General features: G+C 40.1%; 1 protein-coding gene across 1 annotated transcript in view; it reads right to left on the bottom strand.

Moving 5' to 3' along the window:
- LOC117826919 (piezo-type mechanosensitive ion channel component 2) overlaps nucleotides 1-20,957 on the bottom strand; it is a 100,246-nt gene that overhangs the window by 74,554 nt on the left and 4,735 nt on the right. Inside the window, 2 exon segments of the mRNA XM_034703341.1 lie at nucleotides 8,294-8,419; nucleotides 15,628-15,723. Of these exon segments, the coding sequence (XP_034559232.1) occupies nucleotides 8,294-8,419; nucleotides 15,628-15,723 (222 nt within the window).

The following is a 20,957-nucleotide window of genomic DNA, read 5'->3' as shown; positions in this document are numbered from 1 at the left end:
AAGAAGATCTTTTTTTTCCTCCGTTTGCTGTAAAGGTGAATGTGTAAATGAAGAAAAAAAGAAGCACACTGAAGCTGGAATATTTTGACAAAATGAGACAAAGTCTTATAACAAACACAGTATCTCGTAAAGGAGTGAGTCAGAGTATTCTGCGCTTAGTCAGAAACAGGAATCAAACTCTGAGTTCCATTAAAGTTGAATAAAACAATAATGGACTGTCAGCACAAACCCTGCAGCGTCTTCATTACTCATCATCAGTGACAACAATAGCTGCAGAGGTCACTTCAACTCTCACAGATGTTCTGTGTGTTTCGTGGTTGTGGTAAATAGAGGTCCAGTCATCTGTGATGGGAGGAGCCTGCATTACTAACCTCTGACATGACCTCTGACACCAAACACTGCACCCACAGACCACCTCCATTCATCTGTTAAAACACTAGAGGAGTCTCTCCATCTTCACACATCTACTCCCTTTTAAGCATCTCAGGGATGAACTGTGTCATCACTGAGCATGATACGTTGCATGATATAGTTGTCATGACTTAAGATCTATAACGAAAAAAACTTGCGATCATTACTTAGTGGCACTTTCTCTTATATCAGATTTTTAAAACTCCTGGTACTATTTGTTTTTTGTCATTTTGTCAACCCCTGTGGACAAACCTATTAATGTAACCTCTTTACTGCTCAGGTGCTGTAAAGGTGTCAGTATGGTGCCTCATTCTGGTGCTTGTTCATCAGTCAAACACTTCTCATTCTGAATCTTTGCCATGGAAAATGTAAATAAGACTGTTTAGGCCGGTACTCTTAAACAACTTCATCTGATGCCTACCCCACAGCAGTGTTTATAGGCATTTAAATAACTATACAAAAATAATCAATGTTGATGGTTTTGTTTGCTTTCTATGGTCAAAAAGAGGCATCAGGGTTTCATAACCAGCAAAAAAAAAATCCTCACAGGAGCTTTAATGTTTTGATTTTATCATATCACTTCATATTACCATCTATTTATGCTACTAATTAAAAAAAACTTTATTATTATTATTTACTTAAAGATGACCGAACTGGTGCTAGCTCTGCTATTGTTAGCCATACTTGGTAGACCAATTCGGCATCATTTTCACGCAGACCCTGTGGTCTGGTGTTTAGCTGTCTTCAATAAATTGTGCTCAATTTTGGAGTCTCTCACCTTCAGACGAGTCAGTTTGTCCAACTTTGTAAATGGAAATTTAGATTCCAACTAACCAAATACTCTATAGGTAAAAAAAAATCCTAAAAAAAGATAAATGAGCAAAAATGTATCTAACAAAGTATTACAGTGTCAAAACAATCTCATATTAGTTTGCAGAATGTGACTAAGGTTAGCAGAGCTAGAACTACCAGCCTACAGACCTCCTAGCAGGTTAACATCCACATGCCTGTCCTGGTTACACATTGCTTACAACTTTGTTTCCATTTTCTGGATCAATATACTGCCAAATCTCACCACGGTGTCAGCTTGTTTTCATCTGGGTAGTAGAGCATCATAGCATTAGTGAGCTATAGCCCCAACTAGGTGTGGGTGGCTGCGCTACAGCTTAGGCACAATAGATGACCAGCATTTCAGGCCAACAAATATAAATTATTTGTTCAACCTAGAAGTAATTATGCAGGCGACTAGCAAGGGTGATGACGTTTAATCAGTTCTTTCAGCAGTTAACTCTTGCCTAGCTCATTAGCCATACGATTTAATCATAGGTATACTCGGCTGTGTTGACCGAGTGTTGGTTTCGTAACCTTAGCAGCCCCTATTGGTCAAAAACAGCCTAATGATGCTATAATGTAAAGCTCCATTTAAACCCTTAAATATGAACACTTCAGCTTGAAATGTTAGCCAATTGACCAGAGGTAACATACGGTGTGTTTTACTAATGCACCAAATCAAACAAACCAAATTCACCTGAACCAATCTGGGATTACAGATGTAAGAGGAAATCATACTGTGTGTGAAATCATACACAAGGAATGCAAGAGGTTAAGTCGGGCCAGTCTGATCCTCACGATGAGGAGGAGAATATTGTTGTGTAATACAGTCTGAACCCAGCATGAAGACTTCTGGAGAAGAGTGTGAGAGTTTCTGCTTGTTGAGGTGAGGCGAAGCTGCTATACCCCAGCTGAGCACCAAAAATACCTGTCCTCACACTTTATGTGAGCGTCATAAAACTCCCTTTGTACTTGCTGGGCCGTTAACTTCTCAGTGCAGCTTGTCTTTGCACTCTCTCCTCTATCTCTTGGGCCTAATACCAGTTGCCCTTTTCCACAGAGACTTGTGATATGCAGCGTTAACAATTCAGCACGTCCCCATCATAATGAGGATATCAGTAAGAGGAGGGAGATTTCAGTGAATGTCTCATATTTAAGGTCAACAATGCCAACTATTGGCCTTAATGAAGACAGTCTCTGAGGAACTGGTCACAAAACAACCATTTAACAGGCAGTTCACTCCTTGTGAGCTGATGAAACATCCACTGCTGTGAGAAATGAGCCAAATGAAACATGCAGACTCCTTTTTGATGCTCTGTTTTATCCTACTTGGTTGCCAAATGGGAGGAGGTTGCCAGAGCAGACAATGTCAGGAAAGTACTTCAAATGTAATTGTTGTGTCTGTGTCACTATCTTAGTCAACATTATCTGTAACAGAGTAAGCTCCACCCGTCTTAGTTTTTTTTTATGGTTATTACAAAAGCCTACGCCTCTTAGTAAACCTAAATCCCAGCTTGCTGAGTCAGCACAGAAGAATGACATATGACTCCAAAGGAAGCCGACCCCGAATCATCTGGTGACCAGCCACTGACCTGCTCTAACAGCTGAAGGTGTTCGTTTTTTCTGGTAGGGTTCTCTCACACACTCATTTTGCTGCTTTAATGGGGCATTTGGCGACAGTGAGCAGAGGAAATTCCATCAAGTTTTCTGGAGGGAGGATAACCGCCTTCCCACAAAAGAGAACTCCCTGTTTATTCTTAGCTGCATAAAGGAAAGGGGTGTCAAGAGGCTAGATACCAGATATAGAAATTTGTGATAAGGTATCTTCATGGGTTGTTGGAGGCGAGGACAAAGAGTAATGTACGACTTCCTATTTCGTAAAGCCCTAAAATAAAAATAGGAATGGGACGGCAGAATTCAGGAAGCAAAAAATTCAAACAATATGTCTGTAAATCATAGCAGTGACGCAAAGGCATACGTTTTCCACATAAATTTGTGTATTAAAAGGTCCCATGAAATGGTGTTTTCAGCTGTTTAAAACATGTCCTAGTTGTTTTGAGTAAGGGTTTGAATTCAGTTGAAAATAATTAATTAATTAATTTCTAGCCCTGTTTTTCCATGCAGTGATCTGAGTGGCCACACGTGCTGCGATAATGAGGCGCTGCTTGAATGTCACTTTAGTGGGAGGGTGCAGACTGTTGTAGTGCAATGCAGAGGCGGAAAAACACCAAAACAAACCTGGTGAGTACTCTAAAATAATCTATGCCTTTGACAACTTGACTCTGCAAAACCAAAGCAAAAACACCATAGCATAGGAGTAAGCAGAATCAATTTAGGAGTGGGAGCAGTTTTGCATGTGTGCTTATGCAAATCAATCCTGTTGTGATGTCAGAGCAATCCCCTAGTTGAAGCAACGAAATCCATGCATCTGCTTTTTCGCTTCCACAGTACCTCGTAAAAGTGGTCCAAGAAGAAAAGCTGGTAAACTGCAACAGGGTTTTGGGTGGCCACGGCTCACTGATTTGCATGAGGAACATAACCTGGTGGTTAACCTGGTGGTCTGAGCTACTAATCCTCCATGGATTGGACATGGTGGTCCATGTCTAATCCATGGAGGCCCCACACCTTAAGAGGTTTAGTGGAGTCTATGTCTCATCAGGTCAGAGAGTTTTGGCTCTGACATTACAAGAAGGGGGCCTACACAATATTAGGCAAGTGGTCATAATGTTATAGCGATCAGCGTAGGCCAGTAGAAAGGGATTTCTTCACCGTTAATATCAGTAATATACAAATTAATCGAAGGAGTTTTTCTCCCAGTCACACAGCAGACTTATCTTAACTTTTCAATCACAGCCTCACCGTGTCTCCATAGCTCCATAAGAAGTTTTTCTTTATATCCTGAGTGTGTGATGTTTCGGTCCTACACCCTGTGCCTCATTAATCGTGAAGTAACAGCCATGATCCACCAGCTGTTCATTTTAAAATAATTCCTGAGCAGCCCAGAGTGCATACAAAGACTTTACTGTTAAGTGTTGCAGATAATGACTCAAGATGGTATTCAATCAAGTGCCAATGGAGCTTTAAGATAAACTGTCTGAAACTAAACATTGAATTCTTTGGCTTGAAGAGGGTTTATATTGAACACCAGGTGGAAAAGTCTCAAATTGTACAAAACCTGTGAATAGACTGTTTTATAAAAAGTTCACTTTGCTCATCCTTTCCGTCTTGCTAACACCTTTATTGCTACATATCAAAAAGCACTAAGTATAGCTTAAAATAACCAATGTTTTGAAAGTTCTTGTAAATGGAAATCTTTAATGGTGTCAATGTTGGTTCTATATACAATGTCAGAAGATCACCAAACTTTATATTCTCCAGCAAGGAGGGAGCACCAAATTTCAAGGCAATCCACTAAGCAGTTGTTGGTATTTTTATTATCAAAGGCAACCTTGTGGTGACATGTTTAGGGAAAGTAAGGGTCAGTATGATTCATCCTCTCAGGACTATGAGTCTTTGACAAAATTTTAAGTGCAATTCACCCAGTAGAAGTTAAGATGTGTCACAGGGTGAAAGAGGACTTTAACGTGCTGGTGGTGCTTGGTGAAGGTCAGTGGATGTCAATTAAACTTTTGGGGATTTATCCTCCGGGTACCAGGAATATTTGTGCAAAATGTCATTGCAATCTGTCCAACAGTTGTCAGACTGCCTTTTGAATCCTTTATGTATTTTCTGACTTAAACATAAAATAACACCCATTAACTGTATTGTTGGCTAGTATATACTGTTGTTAATACCATTGTGTATTAGGTCCGCATTAAAAAAGAAAACCCAGAGATTTTGAGAATAAAGTCATAATTCTGCAAGACTTAAAATCTGAAGTCATTTTATGAGAAAAATGTGGTGGAACTATTAGGCTGCCTTTTAAATTCCCCTTCAGAGAAGACTCATGTTTTTCACAATATTTTCAGAGTTCAGCTTTTTATGAAACCTGTACATACTTGATCAGATGTTTCACATTCCTCATTTTAGAGAAGGAGGTTAGCTACTCTTCTGATCTTCTCCTTCAAAATTACAAATAGACTAACAATCGGCTAAAATTATGTCTTCTGTCTCGTAAAAGTATGACTTGTATTCTCAAAAATGTGTATTTTTATTCTTGAAATACTAGAACGGTTTTCTCATGTACTGCAACTTTTTTCGCCCAATGAGTTCATTCTTGTAATCTCTGTTTCATTTTTCTGTAACACTGCTCTAATACTCCGTCATTAGTTCAAGCTTTTAAAAGAAAAGGATCATTTGCATGCAATTGACAATAACTCCATGCAAGTCATGCGAGTAAATACCCTGTAAATATACAAACAAATCACGTCATAGACAACCCTTCATTAAGTGGATAAACCATTGTAGATAACTGATACTCATTTGATCAGATCAGGGTTTAATCTGCCAAACCTAGCAGCCAGTCTTGAGTTATAAAGATTTCTTTGAGTGAATCTGTCGTGCACCTACTCTGAAAGGCTGTGTGTGTGTCTCTGCCTGAGGCGATAAGGTACATTCTGCCTCCTGAGCAGAGTTGGCTGTACATCCACGCTGGAAAGCGACTGACTTGCTTTAGAAAGAACAAGTCATGAGAATACAAGGTCAGAGTCTGTACTGTCTAGACAAATTTAAATTTTACAGTTCAATACAGTTTCATGAGAAGCCCAAGGCTAACTATTAACACCTCCCAACACTGAGTCAGTAGCTAACAGGGTTTTCTTTACAGGCTGCAAGAATCGCTTTTTTTCTGCTCCGCCATATGGCATGAGGAAGCTAGTTACATCAAGGAATGTGTTAGATTCATTAATCTCTATAATGTGACAAAATGCAGAGTCGGGATATTTCTAGAAATTATTAGAAAGCATGATTCACCAAGCTCTATAAAGGGAGCATGTCTTTCTGGGTGGAAACTTTCCCCGAAGCTGTGATGAAACCACACCTTCTCTGTTGAAATACAACCCAGCATCAAGAGCTCAGGTCAGAGTTCAAGCATAAAACAGCCTGTGTGATGGATGAGACACACGTGTGTGTGCAAACAGGCTGCCATGAACAAGTAACATCAAACAAGTACAGATTTCGCCCTCATGGTTGGACCAGAAGAGCACAGAGTGAGGGAAATTATTCAAGAGACAGAAACTTTGAGAGTACCAACACACTGAAGTTTAGAGACACTGATTTCTGTTAGTAAGTAAACAGCTGTCACAAATACATTTGAGCTACACATAAGGTGACACAGAGTAGGTTTTTCACAGCATAATAAGGTAGCATTTTCTCGTGAATGTATCCTAAAAGCTGTCAATATTCTGTGGTTATGTTCAAGCTTTTCTTCTGTACATTTATTAATTTTTCTGTACTTATCATGCTTGTTTATGCGCAGGTGTTCATTTTTGGTAGAAGTTTAGTTTGAATCAGTTATTGGATATCTAAAAGAGGGGATGTGAGGTCATGATTGACAGCTCGATCGATAAATACAGCTCCTAAAGCTGGATACAGAGACCAACATAATAACAACAGTTAACTTTGCCTTTCTGGGGTTTAATCAACTATTCATTTGGATATTATTTTTTGTCTTTTGTGCTTCCTCAATCGCTGATGATGTTAGATAGTAAAAAAAAGTTTTCTTTTTTGCAGGTTCATATGGGTGTATGAATATCTTTTAATTGCTTGTGCTGTTACCTGCAGAAAAGTTAACAGCTGAAGTCCTGCTTTGGTCGACATGGATCACAGATATGCGACTGTTTTGTAGGTGTTAACGGTATATCCATCCATACGTTTTTCTTATCTATATGATCAGATATACAGTTAAGGCTGATTTATACTTCTGCGTCTCCCCTACGCAGCAGGGGCTGACGCGGACATGAGCACCACATACTTGTGCGTCGATGTGTCCGTTTCACGCAGCAATTCTCCTCCTAAACACTTGAGGGCAATGCGGTCTCTCTGATAGCCGGCCGCCTGCTTACGGCCCCGCTTCGATCTCTGTTTACTTTTCCTCAGCGATTCAGAGCGTGTTATGTTAATCTACAGCTGATACACGTTGCTGTTTATCATACAGACATGATTACATGATTAGATGAAATACACAGCCGATGTGCAGCCTATGTCCGGGATCCCAGAAGTGCTGTAAATGTGGGAAATACAAGCCGCCGAGCGGACCAATCACAGGGCTCGCATCGATTCTACGGGTAGTTACATACGTCAATTCGACGCATAAGTATAAATCAGCCTTCAGGAGTCAGTATATGGTGTTTTATTATGAAATTGTTCCTGTGTTTGACGTTCTGTACAGATGTCTTTTCCTTGTCCAGATTGTCGTGTGTTGTGCGTATCTTCAGTGGAGCAAAGAGACACTTCTGGGACTTAGCTGAGACGCATTGTAGTGCTCCCTGTGGACAAACGAGCAGTGACTAGAACAGCCACGGATCAGCTTCAGAGTCAAGCTAATTAGAAATAACCCACAAAGCTCAGCTGATGTATAGCTTGAACAAGTAAGGAAGTCATACAGGAATGGCAGAGAAAGAGACAATGCACTGTTCTCCAGTCCCCTGTGCTCTCCCTTGTACCCGTCCTCCAGCATCAGTCAGGCAGAGAGGCTATGGAGAGCGGCCTTAAAAGAAGAGCCGCAACTTTTTGGGGTTGCATGCTTTCAAACTCTGTTTACTTTCATTGGTTTCTGCAAACTTGCTCACCACAGCTCTTACCCTGTTTCCAGAGAATTTAATCCAGCAACAATAACAGATCCTCTTTATTAAGTCTTTAGCAAAACCATACTGAAGTTTAGAAACATACTTCAGAGTCACTGTGACTGCCACACTTCATTATGTTGGTTAAGAGATTGATTGAGGCTTTATTCATCTGTTAATGTCTTTCAAAAGCACAAACTAAGGTGGGACTTCATCCATCGAGTCCAGACTGAACCCTTATTTATGGTTTTATGAGTCTCAATGATTTCAACACACACCATTTCCAAACCTCACCATCTCCCCAACCATGAAGGCTGCAGAGTACTCACAGTTGAATTCAGAGGTGATGGAGTCCCCCGCCAGGAGGCTGGTGACTGTAATCTGATAGATGATGTGGAGCAGCAGGAAGGACATACTGGTGAAGCAGAGGGACTGCAGCAGACGCCCTGTGTGTCCTGAAGGAGGAGAGAAGCAACAGTGAGTCCACAATCAACAAAACATCACACAGCTTAAGGATTTCCACGATCATTCTAGCATTAAACACAAGGAAAAGGTTATTTTTCTAGACTCAGTTTAAATATCCCTCTTGTGTTACGCACAGTTATCTCCTATTTTGAGTTGTGCAAGTTGCAAAAAGTGTCTGGTAGTCCTGAATTCTTCAGCACTCTCAGGGCAGAGGAAGGAGAACAACGATTTATATTCAGCAGTGAAGTCTGGAGCTGGTTTGAATGAATTAGTTAGAAAGGGAAAGGTGACCGGGAGAGCACCCAAAGGGAATTTTCTGAGGATCACAATACATATCTTGGTTAAGAACTGGCAACACTTCCATGAAACAAAGTTTATTTCTTTTGAAAAGTCAAATAAACATTCGAGTGGACCGCAGGACCTCTAAGTCTCTAATTCGTCGTAGGAGGAGAAAAACAAGCTTTCATACCTGATTTGATTCTACGCTTTCTGAATTTGGTGGCTGATCATGTTTGCAAGTAAAAACGTTGCCGTCCAAGATCATAAAAGCAACATATACTAAAGGTCCTGTCAGGTTCAGCGTCTTTCTTTAATTTAGAGAAGATTACAGCTGTCAGTGGACATTACAGATCCTGGGAAGGAAGGATGGGAACACTCTGAGCAGCTGCCACAGCTGCTCCACACATGCTTATTTTATAGTGCACCTACAGGTATTTGGGATAATTTCAGTAGTTGTTATGGTGATAGTTCCCTACAGTAGGACTTCTCGGACCCCCTCTTATCTGGAAATTGAAAATGTTTATCCTCCGGGGAAAACAAGCGTGATGGGACTCCTGTTCTTTGAGGAAGAGATGACAGAAAAGCCCTGAAGGATTGAAATGTCCCGCTTGTCTGCATGCTTTGGTCCACTGGCTCCTCATAGGGCAACATCTCCATCTCATTAAATTTACTGCATCCTTGCAGGGGGAACACATAACAGTTTTATTGTAGTATATGGCACAATATCCTGGCCGAGGTGAGGCACTACTGCTGAGCCTCGGGACATGGAGGGCCCCTGCTTTATCAAATGTGAGCAACAATAGACCACAGCAGGCAAATTAAATACCGAGGTGAAAACAATTTGTGCTAATTTCCCATTGCAATTCCCCGGGCTTTTACCAAAAGGGAAAAGAATGCTTGTAAATACGGGGTATGAAACTGTTAGCGAGCTTCTGCATCCAAACTAGTTCTAGCTTTAGATTACAAAACTGATTTGGCTCTTTTCTTGTTCTTTCCTATTTCTAATAAAGCATTTTTGTCATCTGACAGCCATCTGTGTAACAATAATTCTGAATGGGTATTCTACTGTTTTTCAACTATTAGGTCTTAAAGTTCTGCCCCATGAGAACGTTAGTGCTTCTAAAACTGAGGGCATTGTTCAGTTTTTACTGTTGCTGCTTTTCCCCTTCATCAATCACATAATTGTATCCATTTGACAAAATGTAGATCTGATTTGACAACATAACTCTACAAAATCACAGTGGGAGACAGAGGGATAGTGAAATGTTTTGAACAACTCAGCTCTATTAACCCAGTTTGTGTTCAAGTGAAAGGAGTTTGTGACTATAAGAAAAGGATTTTTGATGCCTTCAGAGTACTTAAAAGAAATAGAAAATTAATAACACGGACAGGGAAACATCTCCCAACTAATGAGGTTAATATGTAACAAGTTAGTGGGTATAAAAAGAGCGTTCCTGAGAGGCTGAGTCTCTCAGAAGTAAAGATGGGAAGAGGTTCACCTCTCTGTGAGAGACTTGATGAGGAAATAGTTCAACAGTTTAGGAATGATGTTCAGGAGCATAACATTTGAAAGAATTTGGGGATATCATTGTCTACAGTACATAACATCAGGCAGCACTGCAATAAAAACAGATGTGACTCTGTAGTGGAAGTCACTGCATGGGCTTAAATTCACTGCAAAAACCATTGTCTCTGAACACAGTTTGTTGCTGGATTCACACATGCAGGTTAAAAATTGTGCCATACAAAGAGGTAGACCCATTTACGATGGACTGAGGCAAAGTGGAAAACCATTCTTGGGTCTGACAAATCAAAATTTGATATTCTTTTTGGAAATCATGGACGCCGCATAGTGCTCATGGCATGGGTAGGTTACACATCTGGAAGACTCCATTATAGAAGAAGAATATAAACAGGTTTTGGAGCAACATATACTGCAATCCAGACAATGACTTTTTCAGAGAAGATCTTGCATATTTCAGTATGACAATCCAAATCACATTCTGCATTTAATACAAGAGCATGGCTCTGTAGTAGAAGAGTCCAGGTGCTAAACTGGCCTGCCTGAAGTGCCAACTTGTCACCCACTGGAAACATTTGGTGCATCATGAAACAATAAATACAACAAAAGGGACCCTGAACTGTTGAGCAGCTTAGATCCTATAGTAGGCAAGATTGTCAAATCATGCAATCAAAAAAAAAAAAAAGGTATGCTCTCTAAATCAGCCGATACTTGCTTGTTTGGTAATACTTGCTAATTTGTCCATAATGATCTGGTAAGAGAATGCATGCATCTTCCTTTGATAAAAAATGCAATGACATGTTTTAATCATAGTTGGGGAAATAAACAGATACACAAGGGTTTACAAATACATAAACTGTACTAAGATAAATTGTGTTATACAATGTCATACAACATTTTGAACCTACATGCATCATTTGGTCTTTTTTCAAAAGTCGTATTGAAATAATTAAATTGGGTCTCAATAAAGAAGGATTTAAAAAGTGTCCGATGGCCAAACTCAGAGATGTGTTATATTCAGACACTCTCTGTTAGAAGGCCATGAGCTAAAACATAAACCTGATAAATCATCTGTAACATCAAATATTTATACAAATCCATGCAACAGTACTTAAAGACTCCCCAAAGGGAAATTGTCATGTCACTTCCCTTTCGGCAGAGCATACAGCACCCACTGTAATGGCTCTTAAAATCCTGCATCCCCTATGAGAGCAGCAGTTTACATTTTGTTTAACTCCTCTGAGAACTGAAGGCCTTCAGTGGGATGAGGAGCCAAATACTGCAGCTGAGACATTACAGAGTGATTCAGGAAACACCAACAGGTTGCATCAGATATCGTTAGTCTCAAATTAGGATTGGGAGTGCACATCCTCAGGCACTGTGCACTGCTGTGGCTTTTTAAGAAAGATTACAACTAATGCATTATTCATGTTCAACATTTGGTTTAGATAAACGTCACATATTGGACTTTTAAGAATCAAAAGACAAAATGAAACAGACCATCAAAACAATATACTGAATTTAATTCAATTTCATGTCTAAACTCCCCTCAAAAATGTTGGGTGTGTTTCTTTTCAGCACTTGTTTTAAGCTTTTGCTGTCAGTGTGAGCTCTGAATGTCTTCATTAGGTTTTCGTGGATTAAGCTGATTAATCTAAACGTCCATGGGTGGACCGGGAAACTAATTAAGGCGGGGAGTTTAACTCCATCCCAGACCACACTGTCCACATGAACCACATATTGTGTATGCTAACTATGTCTCTAGCTCTACAGTTTGCATCATTAGCTTTTACTGTTTTTGACTGGTTGAAACACACTGCCTTCAGTGTTATATGATTGCTCTGTTGCACTCATTAATATCACGATTTAATTCCTCCACAGAGACGTGCTCACTGTGAAGCCTACGGGCTGCTTTGACACTCTGTTAGCACAGCTACTTGGCTAGCCATGCTGTGGCTTATGCATATGTGGCAACTGACCTCGTCCCTTACCGGTGAATATGTCACATATTTTCTTGCATTTCCCTGCATCTTTGTCAAGGGCCTTCCTCTTTTTGATCCTCTCCCTCTCTGCTCCACCTTTCCTTTTCTTCCTTTCTTTTTCACAATTGAGAGGCGGTGAGTAGACAGTTGCTATGTGCTTAGCAAGGGAAGCTACAACATCATATTTTGCAGACAGCCGCCCGGACGCTACAGCAACATGCTGAGCATAATATCCCAATAGCATGCATCGCAATGATGCCTGCATTCAGAGAGGTCTATTCACTCAGTCTTGCTACTCACAGCGAGTCCAATAAACCCTCACAGGGAAATGTCCCGGTACTCCTGATCCACAATCTGCACCTGGAACTACTATACTATCAAATACTATATAAATATAAATAAATATAATAATATAGTATATTATAATATATAATATAATAATATATAGAATATAAATATAAATATATAAACACTATCAACTACTGTTAGAAAGAGGGTCAGAGTCTGTAGAGGTGCGACTGTACAGCTTGTGATGATCAAAACCATAATCCCTGTAAGACTAAATCAGTGTGGAAATAACTTTCAATCTTCTTTTCCTCCCTAATTAAAAAGGGATGAAGTTAATTGAACAGCTGATCATTAACAGAAAAAAGGCTGAGCCATCCCAGTCAGCTAAATTCAATAATCTAAAATGATCATATTTCTGATAACATTTACCTATGATGCATTTTCTGACCATGTCATAGTAACTGAAATATCATTCCTGTTAGCTGAACTGAAACTCCCTCATACTGTGAATCTTTCAGCCTCAGTTCTCCCTGATGACAGACAGCTGAAGTTACACCACAGATGTTACACAGGAGGAAGACTTTGTAATATCAAATACCTGTGGTAGCTTTCATGTTTGATATTTACTTCTTCTGTTTCCTAGAAACATTGAGTTTTGATGCTTCAATGACATCGCACCTCAAACCATCTTTTGGGTCACTGTTTTACATTCAAGTGTGGAACATGGAGCATACAGTTCCCATTCACAGAGATATTTTGTATCCTAATGTTGCACTATTACAGTATATCATGATATGTGTATGTAGTTGAAAGTCATTCTTTCCATTTAAAGAATAAATGTGGATAAATTGAAGATTCAGAGTAAAAATGAAACTGTTCTGCTATAAGGGTACCGTACCACTGTTTGATCACCATCAGATCACCATTTACCTACATTTGCTTCAAAGGGTCTGACATATTGAATCTGTTGTGGTAGAGAAATAAATTGTGAAATAGAAAAGGCTTGCTCAAATGAAGGGACGATGAGTAATGATTTCTTACTCATGAGAAAAAGAACTTTGTTATCTTGAGATAAGGAAAAATTAATCCCTATCATGACTAATCAATCGGTTGTTTTCTTTTATAATGTAGAATGTTTATCAGAGATTAGGGAGTAAAATACCAGCATGAATAGATCGAGCTTCCATGTCCGAAGCAGCTGATTCAAGCTCAAAATGTCAGATAAAGGGGAGTGTATTATTGAAGAATGTATCTGAATCCATCACGGTCAAACATTGTCTGCTTTGTGTTAACCATGTGTTAAAAAAAAAACAGGTGTGATCAACTTGATCAGACACTCATGTCAGAAGAAGCTGAGTTCTTGTGATGGATTTTCTTATCAGAAGGAATCAGCCCTGCATGCTCTAAAAGTAATGAGTTTTGTTTTCTGGAACGAGCAAAGTATTTCAATTATGATCTCAAGATAACAACACTGAAAAGTTATTACAAGCATGGGTGTTCTTGGCTTCAAAACAATAAACCTGAAAGCTTTGAGATCATCATTTTCTAACATGTTGTATACAGGAGGTCAGTGTCTCTCTGATGGTTTCATTTTGGAGTCTGTGCCCTTCTTCCTGCCTGGAAACACGTCTTTGAGGAAAACCTCAACATGCTGTTCAGGAGACGCCGGCACAGTGCTTTCAGCTGAGTGATGATACACTAAATTTTGATAATGATCGCATTCAGTTCTGCAATCTCATCTCTAAATGCAGACATGGGTGGATTAGTTTCTACCAAAAGGAATTAAAAAGACCTTGAGAGGAGGGCGATGAACAGCTGCTCACTTACAAGACAAATTATAATGTCTTATTCCCCGTGTTCAAAAAACAATATAACACTGTACTACCTGCATGAATGAGGTCTACACCTGCTCTATATTGAGTGTCCTGAGATGAGTTTTGTTATGATTTGGCAGCATATTTATAAAGTATTGATTGAGTTGATTGGTATTAATAAAAAAAAGAGCATGTATGCTCTGACTTCACTGACACGTGTCAACTCACGTTTGAAGTCAGCAGCTATCAGCTCCATGGACACTGAGCTTTACTAGAAGACTTTTCTCTTTAACTATTGATGAGGGTGTAAGTGGTCCACTCTGCGCTCCCTCCTCTCCCTCTCTTCCTCCTTTACTTCCTGATTGTTATTTCAGCTGGAGACGAGCAGAGACAGGCTCTCTGACTGGATGCTGCTCCCTCCACCAATATGGCTTTATGTATTATTAAACACTGCATGTGGTCTCCGGCAGAAACCCTCATTATGTTTAGTATTTTTGTGGTGAGAGTGAAGCATAAAGGCTCTGCTTAAACTGGTGACCGCAATCCCACATTCATCACCTGTAAGAAGAACAGTCACCTCTCAGTCGCCTGGAATAAACTTCAGGGGTCCATGGTGATTTATGTGTCTTTGAAAGCAGCGTGGAGAGAGGATGTGGAAGCTAGCTCACCAGGTTTTATTTACTGAACTCTTTTTAAACCAAAATATCAAAGAGCTCTAATACCACAACCCTAAACATGAGCAGGGTTAACAAATAAGCCGTTCAAAGGCACTCAGATCATCGTATAAGAAAATAAGATCCATTTCAACAAGCAGAGCCTCAGGAGCTCCTCTTGCTAACCGAAGTGGTTACGATTATCAGAAACAGACCACTTTCTCTGAGGGATATTTCACGCTCTATATTAGGTTTCTTTTCTCAACTGTACATGCTTGTGTGTTCAACTGTTTTTTGTCTTTCATACGGGCAAAAAAAACAAAACCAAAGTCAAAATATGTTAATTTTTATCAAGTGGACATCAGATCTGGCCCTTGTGGATCGCGTCTCTCTATCTCAAATCTTGCTGGCTTTTATTATTACAGATGGACTCATGCCCGCACTAACCAATATTACCTTTCATGGACTGAACTATGCGCCAAATCCTTCATGATTTCAAGGAATTTCAAGTCCCCTGGAGAAAGGCTGGTTTACATTACAGAGAACAATATTACGATTCAACGTCAAGGCTTTTGGGAAACATTCAAGATTCTCCAGGAGACGGACAGAAAACCAAAGAAGGTTTGAAGATTTGAAAGAGAGTTACTGAAAATATCTTACCCTGCATTGTTGTGCTTGTGGGCTCTGCGAAGAGTGGAATAAGCAGGAGGTAGATGAGGTAGACGAAGGACAGGACATTGTACCTGAACAGGCAAGCTGTGGGGAGAAGGACACAAATGCAGGTTGAAGATTACTCATTCAGCTCTTGATAATAAAAACATCAACATAACTTTTAAAGACATCTTGTTCATGGGTGTGTTTGTTGCTTAATGTGTGTTACATGATGTTGAACAGTAATCTAAGTGCTGAAGCTGGCAGTGGGAACAAGCCGGCCGGTCAGGAGCCGTCACTGAGATAAACCAAACACAGATTGGAGGGAAACACTTGGTGAAACTCATTAAAAATGTTCTTGGTGTTGCAAATCTGCTAGTAATAAAAAACCAGAACATTCCTCTAACCAAACTTTACACTCACAAGCCTCATTATCTGTTCATCTGGCCTGCATCACACAAAGAGCCCCAGCTTAATTCAGTCATTCAGGGGGGACTGACGTTTGATCTGAAGTACAGTAATCAGCCGACAGTCTGAGGGTGTTAAAAGAAACGATTAGCCGCCTGAGCAGCCTGCGGTCAGCTCAATATCATATATGAGGATTTCATTTCATAATCATCCTCATAGCTTTTTCAGGATTGTGAGTATTATTGATACTGGATCATGTTTATATGATCAAACTCCTAAAAGGCAGAATCTGTGGTATCGTGCACCAGATGCTTCTAAAATGCATGATGTACCCCTGAGTTTGAAAAACAGGAAAAATGACTTTTGGATGCCAAAACTTTAAATGAAACACAGACACACACACAGACACACACACAGACACACACAGACACACACACACACACACACACACACACACACACACACACACACACACACACACACACACACACACACACACACACACACACACACACACACACACACACACACACACACACAGAGAAAGAGAGAGAGAGAGAGGAACAAGAGTTTGAAATGCCAAGACCCAATGTAGTACTCAGTTTTAGTATTGACGGAGGACTAATTGAGATTTGACAGCTAATGCTGAGTCATTTCACCTCTTTGAGATGTTGTCACTTTCATTTTTGTGTCAAAGCATTCCTCAAACTGGTTACAGCTCCTGTGAAGAGTGTTCACTTGAAATAAAACTGTCTGAAATTAATAACAGTGTCTATGACCTACAGAAATAAACAAGACCATCAACATAAACATTGGCTGTTCCTTATAGTTAAAGCTAATGTTTCAAACTGCTGGCGGGGGATAGGCGTCTGTATGAGTAGTAATTTCCACACTGATACTAAAATAAAATAAATCAAGAGGAGATTTCTGTAAATAAAAACAATTTTTACTTATGTACAGGAATCAAACAACAGAGGTACAGAATTGTCCACAGGGGGCACCAAAATCTACACAACCAGAGAGTTCCTCACAGGAGCTTTAAGTTTCAGGGCAGGGTGAGGAGTTTTTAAATTGTTGTGAAATAGTCTCACTCTAATACTGGTTCCTCTTCATCACCCACAGAGTAAAAAGAGTTTATGAAGGACAAGTGTGGTTATTTCTTCATATTGAATTTTAGTGCCTGCATTCAGGTTGGATTTACTGTAGGAAAAAAAGTCAATATTCGGTACTCACCCTGAAGTGTCTATCTTTAGAACATGCTGGTACAGTTTGGCAGTGAGAAGTGAGTTATCAAGCAGGAGGAGTATTTTTCTTTTGACATTAAAGCTGGGGTTGGTAATCAGATTTAGATACACTTTTTGTTATACTGGTTAAAATGATCTTTATGTACCGATGGCAATCAATACATATTGTGTTCTTAAAAAAGAGCGAAGAAAAGCTGCTATCTACAGCCGGAGTAAACCTGGGAAAACACCAACCAATCAGCCTTTTTTGGGTGCCAAAATTTGAAACCATTCAAATCCCGTCCTGCCGTTCTGTCCGCCTCCTGCGCATACATTTCCCCGACGTGCACTCTGAGTCCCCGTCTCCTGCCTCTGCTTCCCCTGACTCTATTTACTGCCCCTTTCGCTCGACCTCGGGCCTGTCCCCTCTGACCCGATGAGGTGCTTTGCTCAGGACTGTAGTCCGGATCAGAGTGTTAAAGGCTCTCACCACGGGGGCTCTGACAAGCAAAATAGTTAATGACGTTCAGTAAGTCCTACAGAAAATGTATATGTATTGTAGCGTCCGTCAGGACTCTGTAGGGATGACGAGCCGATTCGTGAACACGTTTAGTTTTAATAACCGGTCACTGTCGGCAGTGATCACGCCAACTAACAAAACAACAATCAATGTTTGAATGCATGAAGAACTTCTCCTCTTGTCTCTCCTCTCTCCAGCTCACACACTCTACACCTCTCCTGATGCCTTCACTGACTGTCAACACTGTAGGAATTAAGAACATCTCCACTGAACACGTTTAACAAACAGTAGAGCTGTTACAGTTTTATATATGTGTTATAACTTTTCTCCTGATATCGTGTCACTGGTACAACTGGATAATGCTAGCATGATAGTTGTGAGTACTAACAGCTGCCATGTTTGTTTGTGTTTTTAACTTTCACTATCATAATGTTTTGGTGAGGACCGGTTTTGAATCAGTCACCATCATATGGTCGCAAGTCAGCGGCGCTCTGCATGTGAGCGGGGGGGGCGTCATTTTGGAGGAGCTCTGAGGGAGGAGGGGAGGGGCTAGACGGAGTCCTGAGGAAATGCTACATTCAAATTCATGCTAGCTTTCCGAGACTGCCAACCCTAGCTTTGGGTTTTATCCTCATGGCTTATACTGGAGCAGGATTAGAAAAAAAAAAAAGTTTTGCTGTTGAAGTATTGGTTTAGACGGAGAAACTCTACAACCACAGCTTTGTTAGATAAAAGAGGAAAATGACTATGAACAGGATTTAATGTGACACCAGAGCTCACATCATGACACCAGGGCTGTGATGGGTGATAGTAAAACGGTATGTCTGATCCCCTTTTGTAAGCTAACTAATGGTATTGAATCAGAGTTTTAAAAAAAGTATAGTCATTAAGTTAGTTAATCGTTTTAAGTAGCTACAAATTAAAACATGACCTCATCACTCTGCATCCTGCAAAAATGTATCCTAAACAAAGAAAAGTAGTTCTAAAACAAAGCATCCTATTCATTTGCGTCTACAACAAATGCACGCTTCGGCGAGCGTCACATCATTATAGCAGTGGTTGATGGTGCTTTTGGGAAATGCAGTTCTCATCCCTAAATTTTTATTTATTTCAAGGTTTTAAACTGTGTGGTGTTGATCTTACTTTTTTGTGGTGTTTTTTTATCCAACACAATAACCACATTTACCAAAAATGAAGGTCAGATTAGGTAAATGTGAACATTGAATTAGTTGGAGCCCAATATTTTTCTTTCAATTCAATTAAAATCATTCTAACGCACTGTTTCAGTATTTAGGATGCGTCACTGAGCATCACACTGAATTATGTAACTCGACACACTCACCCTTTCCCGTACACTCTTTACACACACACACACACACACACAAACAAACACAATTATTCCAGGCCCATGAAGGAAGTCTTTTGAGCTCATGATGAAAGTTAAAACGCTTAAGTGCAAACATGACTTCCAAAAACCATTAATTGATGTATTGATCCCAAACGCGCCCCACTTTCCCCGAGTCAGAGTGACCATCTGCTGCTTTTACCAGTTAAACGGCTCGCATCACCTGCTGACTGAACATCAATTAACACATCCCAAATGAGACACACTGAGGCAAACACTTACCAACTGAGGCTCGTTTCGAGTTTTCACAACCTGTGTGCTTTATACAGCTGTAAAAACAGCTCCATTAGCAATTCACATGACATGTCCAACTTGGAAGTTTTTGAGGGGTTCTTTAACTTTGCACCAAAAATGTGATAAGTCCCTCATGCCTGATATCTCTTTGAACATTTATAGGTCAGGAGGTAGTTCAGCAGGGAGGGAAGTACACAGAAACCTTGTACAAAATGTGGACACACAGTCTGACCTCCAAAATTTCTTGGTGCGGTTAAATCAACAAGCGCAAAGTTTATAACCCGGTCGGCCGTGTGAGTTGCTATCTGAGTCACAGAGATCAGCCACTGGTCTTGAACTTCTGAAAAATTACACTTAACTGCTGAAAAATGGTGCTTTTATTTATCTTTGCACACTCAATGGACCTATTCATCGACATTTGACTTGGCTCAGGCTTTTCCCTAGCTGGAGTCCTTCACAGTAAGTGAACCTCCTTGTTTCCTCTGTGCTCTGATACAGACCAATGAGACCAAGAGTAGTTAATAAATGTTACGGGACTGTCATATTAGAGGAAATCATCAGGAGGTTATTGGTCAGTGACATTTTCAGTATGCAAGAAGGCTTAAGACAATCAAGGCAAAAATAAAACAAGATACAAATGCAATTTCCATCACATTCAATCATTTTTGGTCCCTTATCAACACTTAAAGTTGTGACACTTTCAGACTTGGGCTCCATAGGGTGACAGAGGAGGGAATGACTCAGAGTCTTTACCTTTGGTCTCAAACTCACAGCCTTTCTGTCCCCACCCAGGTCATTTATTCTTTGTTAAATGTGCCATTAAATAAGCCCAAGTTGGCAGTCTGGAGCCTGCTGCCCCCATTATTCATCTGTTCAGATAGAAATCTATAAAAGTCCCCTTTTATCTGAACTGCAAAGAGATACAGATAATCTATCTGTATCTGCATGGCTCTGCTCCAGTTGCTAGCCTGCAGACACTTGACCACAGTCTTCCTGACCATTTTCCTTTCTCTGTATGACTCACCATCTGACAATTTTTTACACCAAGAATGAAAATAAACTGCAGTTGTTTTCAGACATCCGATTACTGAAAGAACTCCCCAATCACATCTGAAACAAGCTTTTGTCTCTCCCAGTGTAAGCTGTTATTTCAGTAACACAAGCTCAAACATAAGAAAAGGAAGCCAGCATTAAATGTGAAATCAAGGCAAACTTACTGAGAGTTTGAGCCCAAAAACATAAATGTCATGAAATGAGATAAGGTGCTGGGGTGCCTGGCCAGGCCGAGCACGGGGAGATAACAGAGGAATTCAAACCCTCTGAAGTAAATAATAAAGCCAATACCACATGAAGACTGTACTACCACTGAGCAGGCATTTACTGTTGAAAGAACGCATGATATCTGAAGGTTGTTGAAGTGAGACTATGAGGTGATACTTCTTACTATCTAAAACAAAGTGTTTGAAGTTACATAACACGACTTTCTAAACCAGCTACTTGCATTCAAGGCTGATACTAACGTCTTATTTCGTTGTGGATATATAGTTCT

This window comes from Notolabrus celidotus, chromosome 15 (assembly GCF_009762535.1).
Source record: "Notolabrus celidotus isolate fNotCel1 chromosome 15, fNotCel1.pri, whole genome shotgun sequence".
Lineage (NCBI taxonomy): Eukaryota > Metazoa > Chordata > Actinopteri > Labriformes > Labridae > Notolabrus > Notolabrus celidotus.
This window is presented reverse-complemented; position numbering and strand designations above follow the sequence as displayed.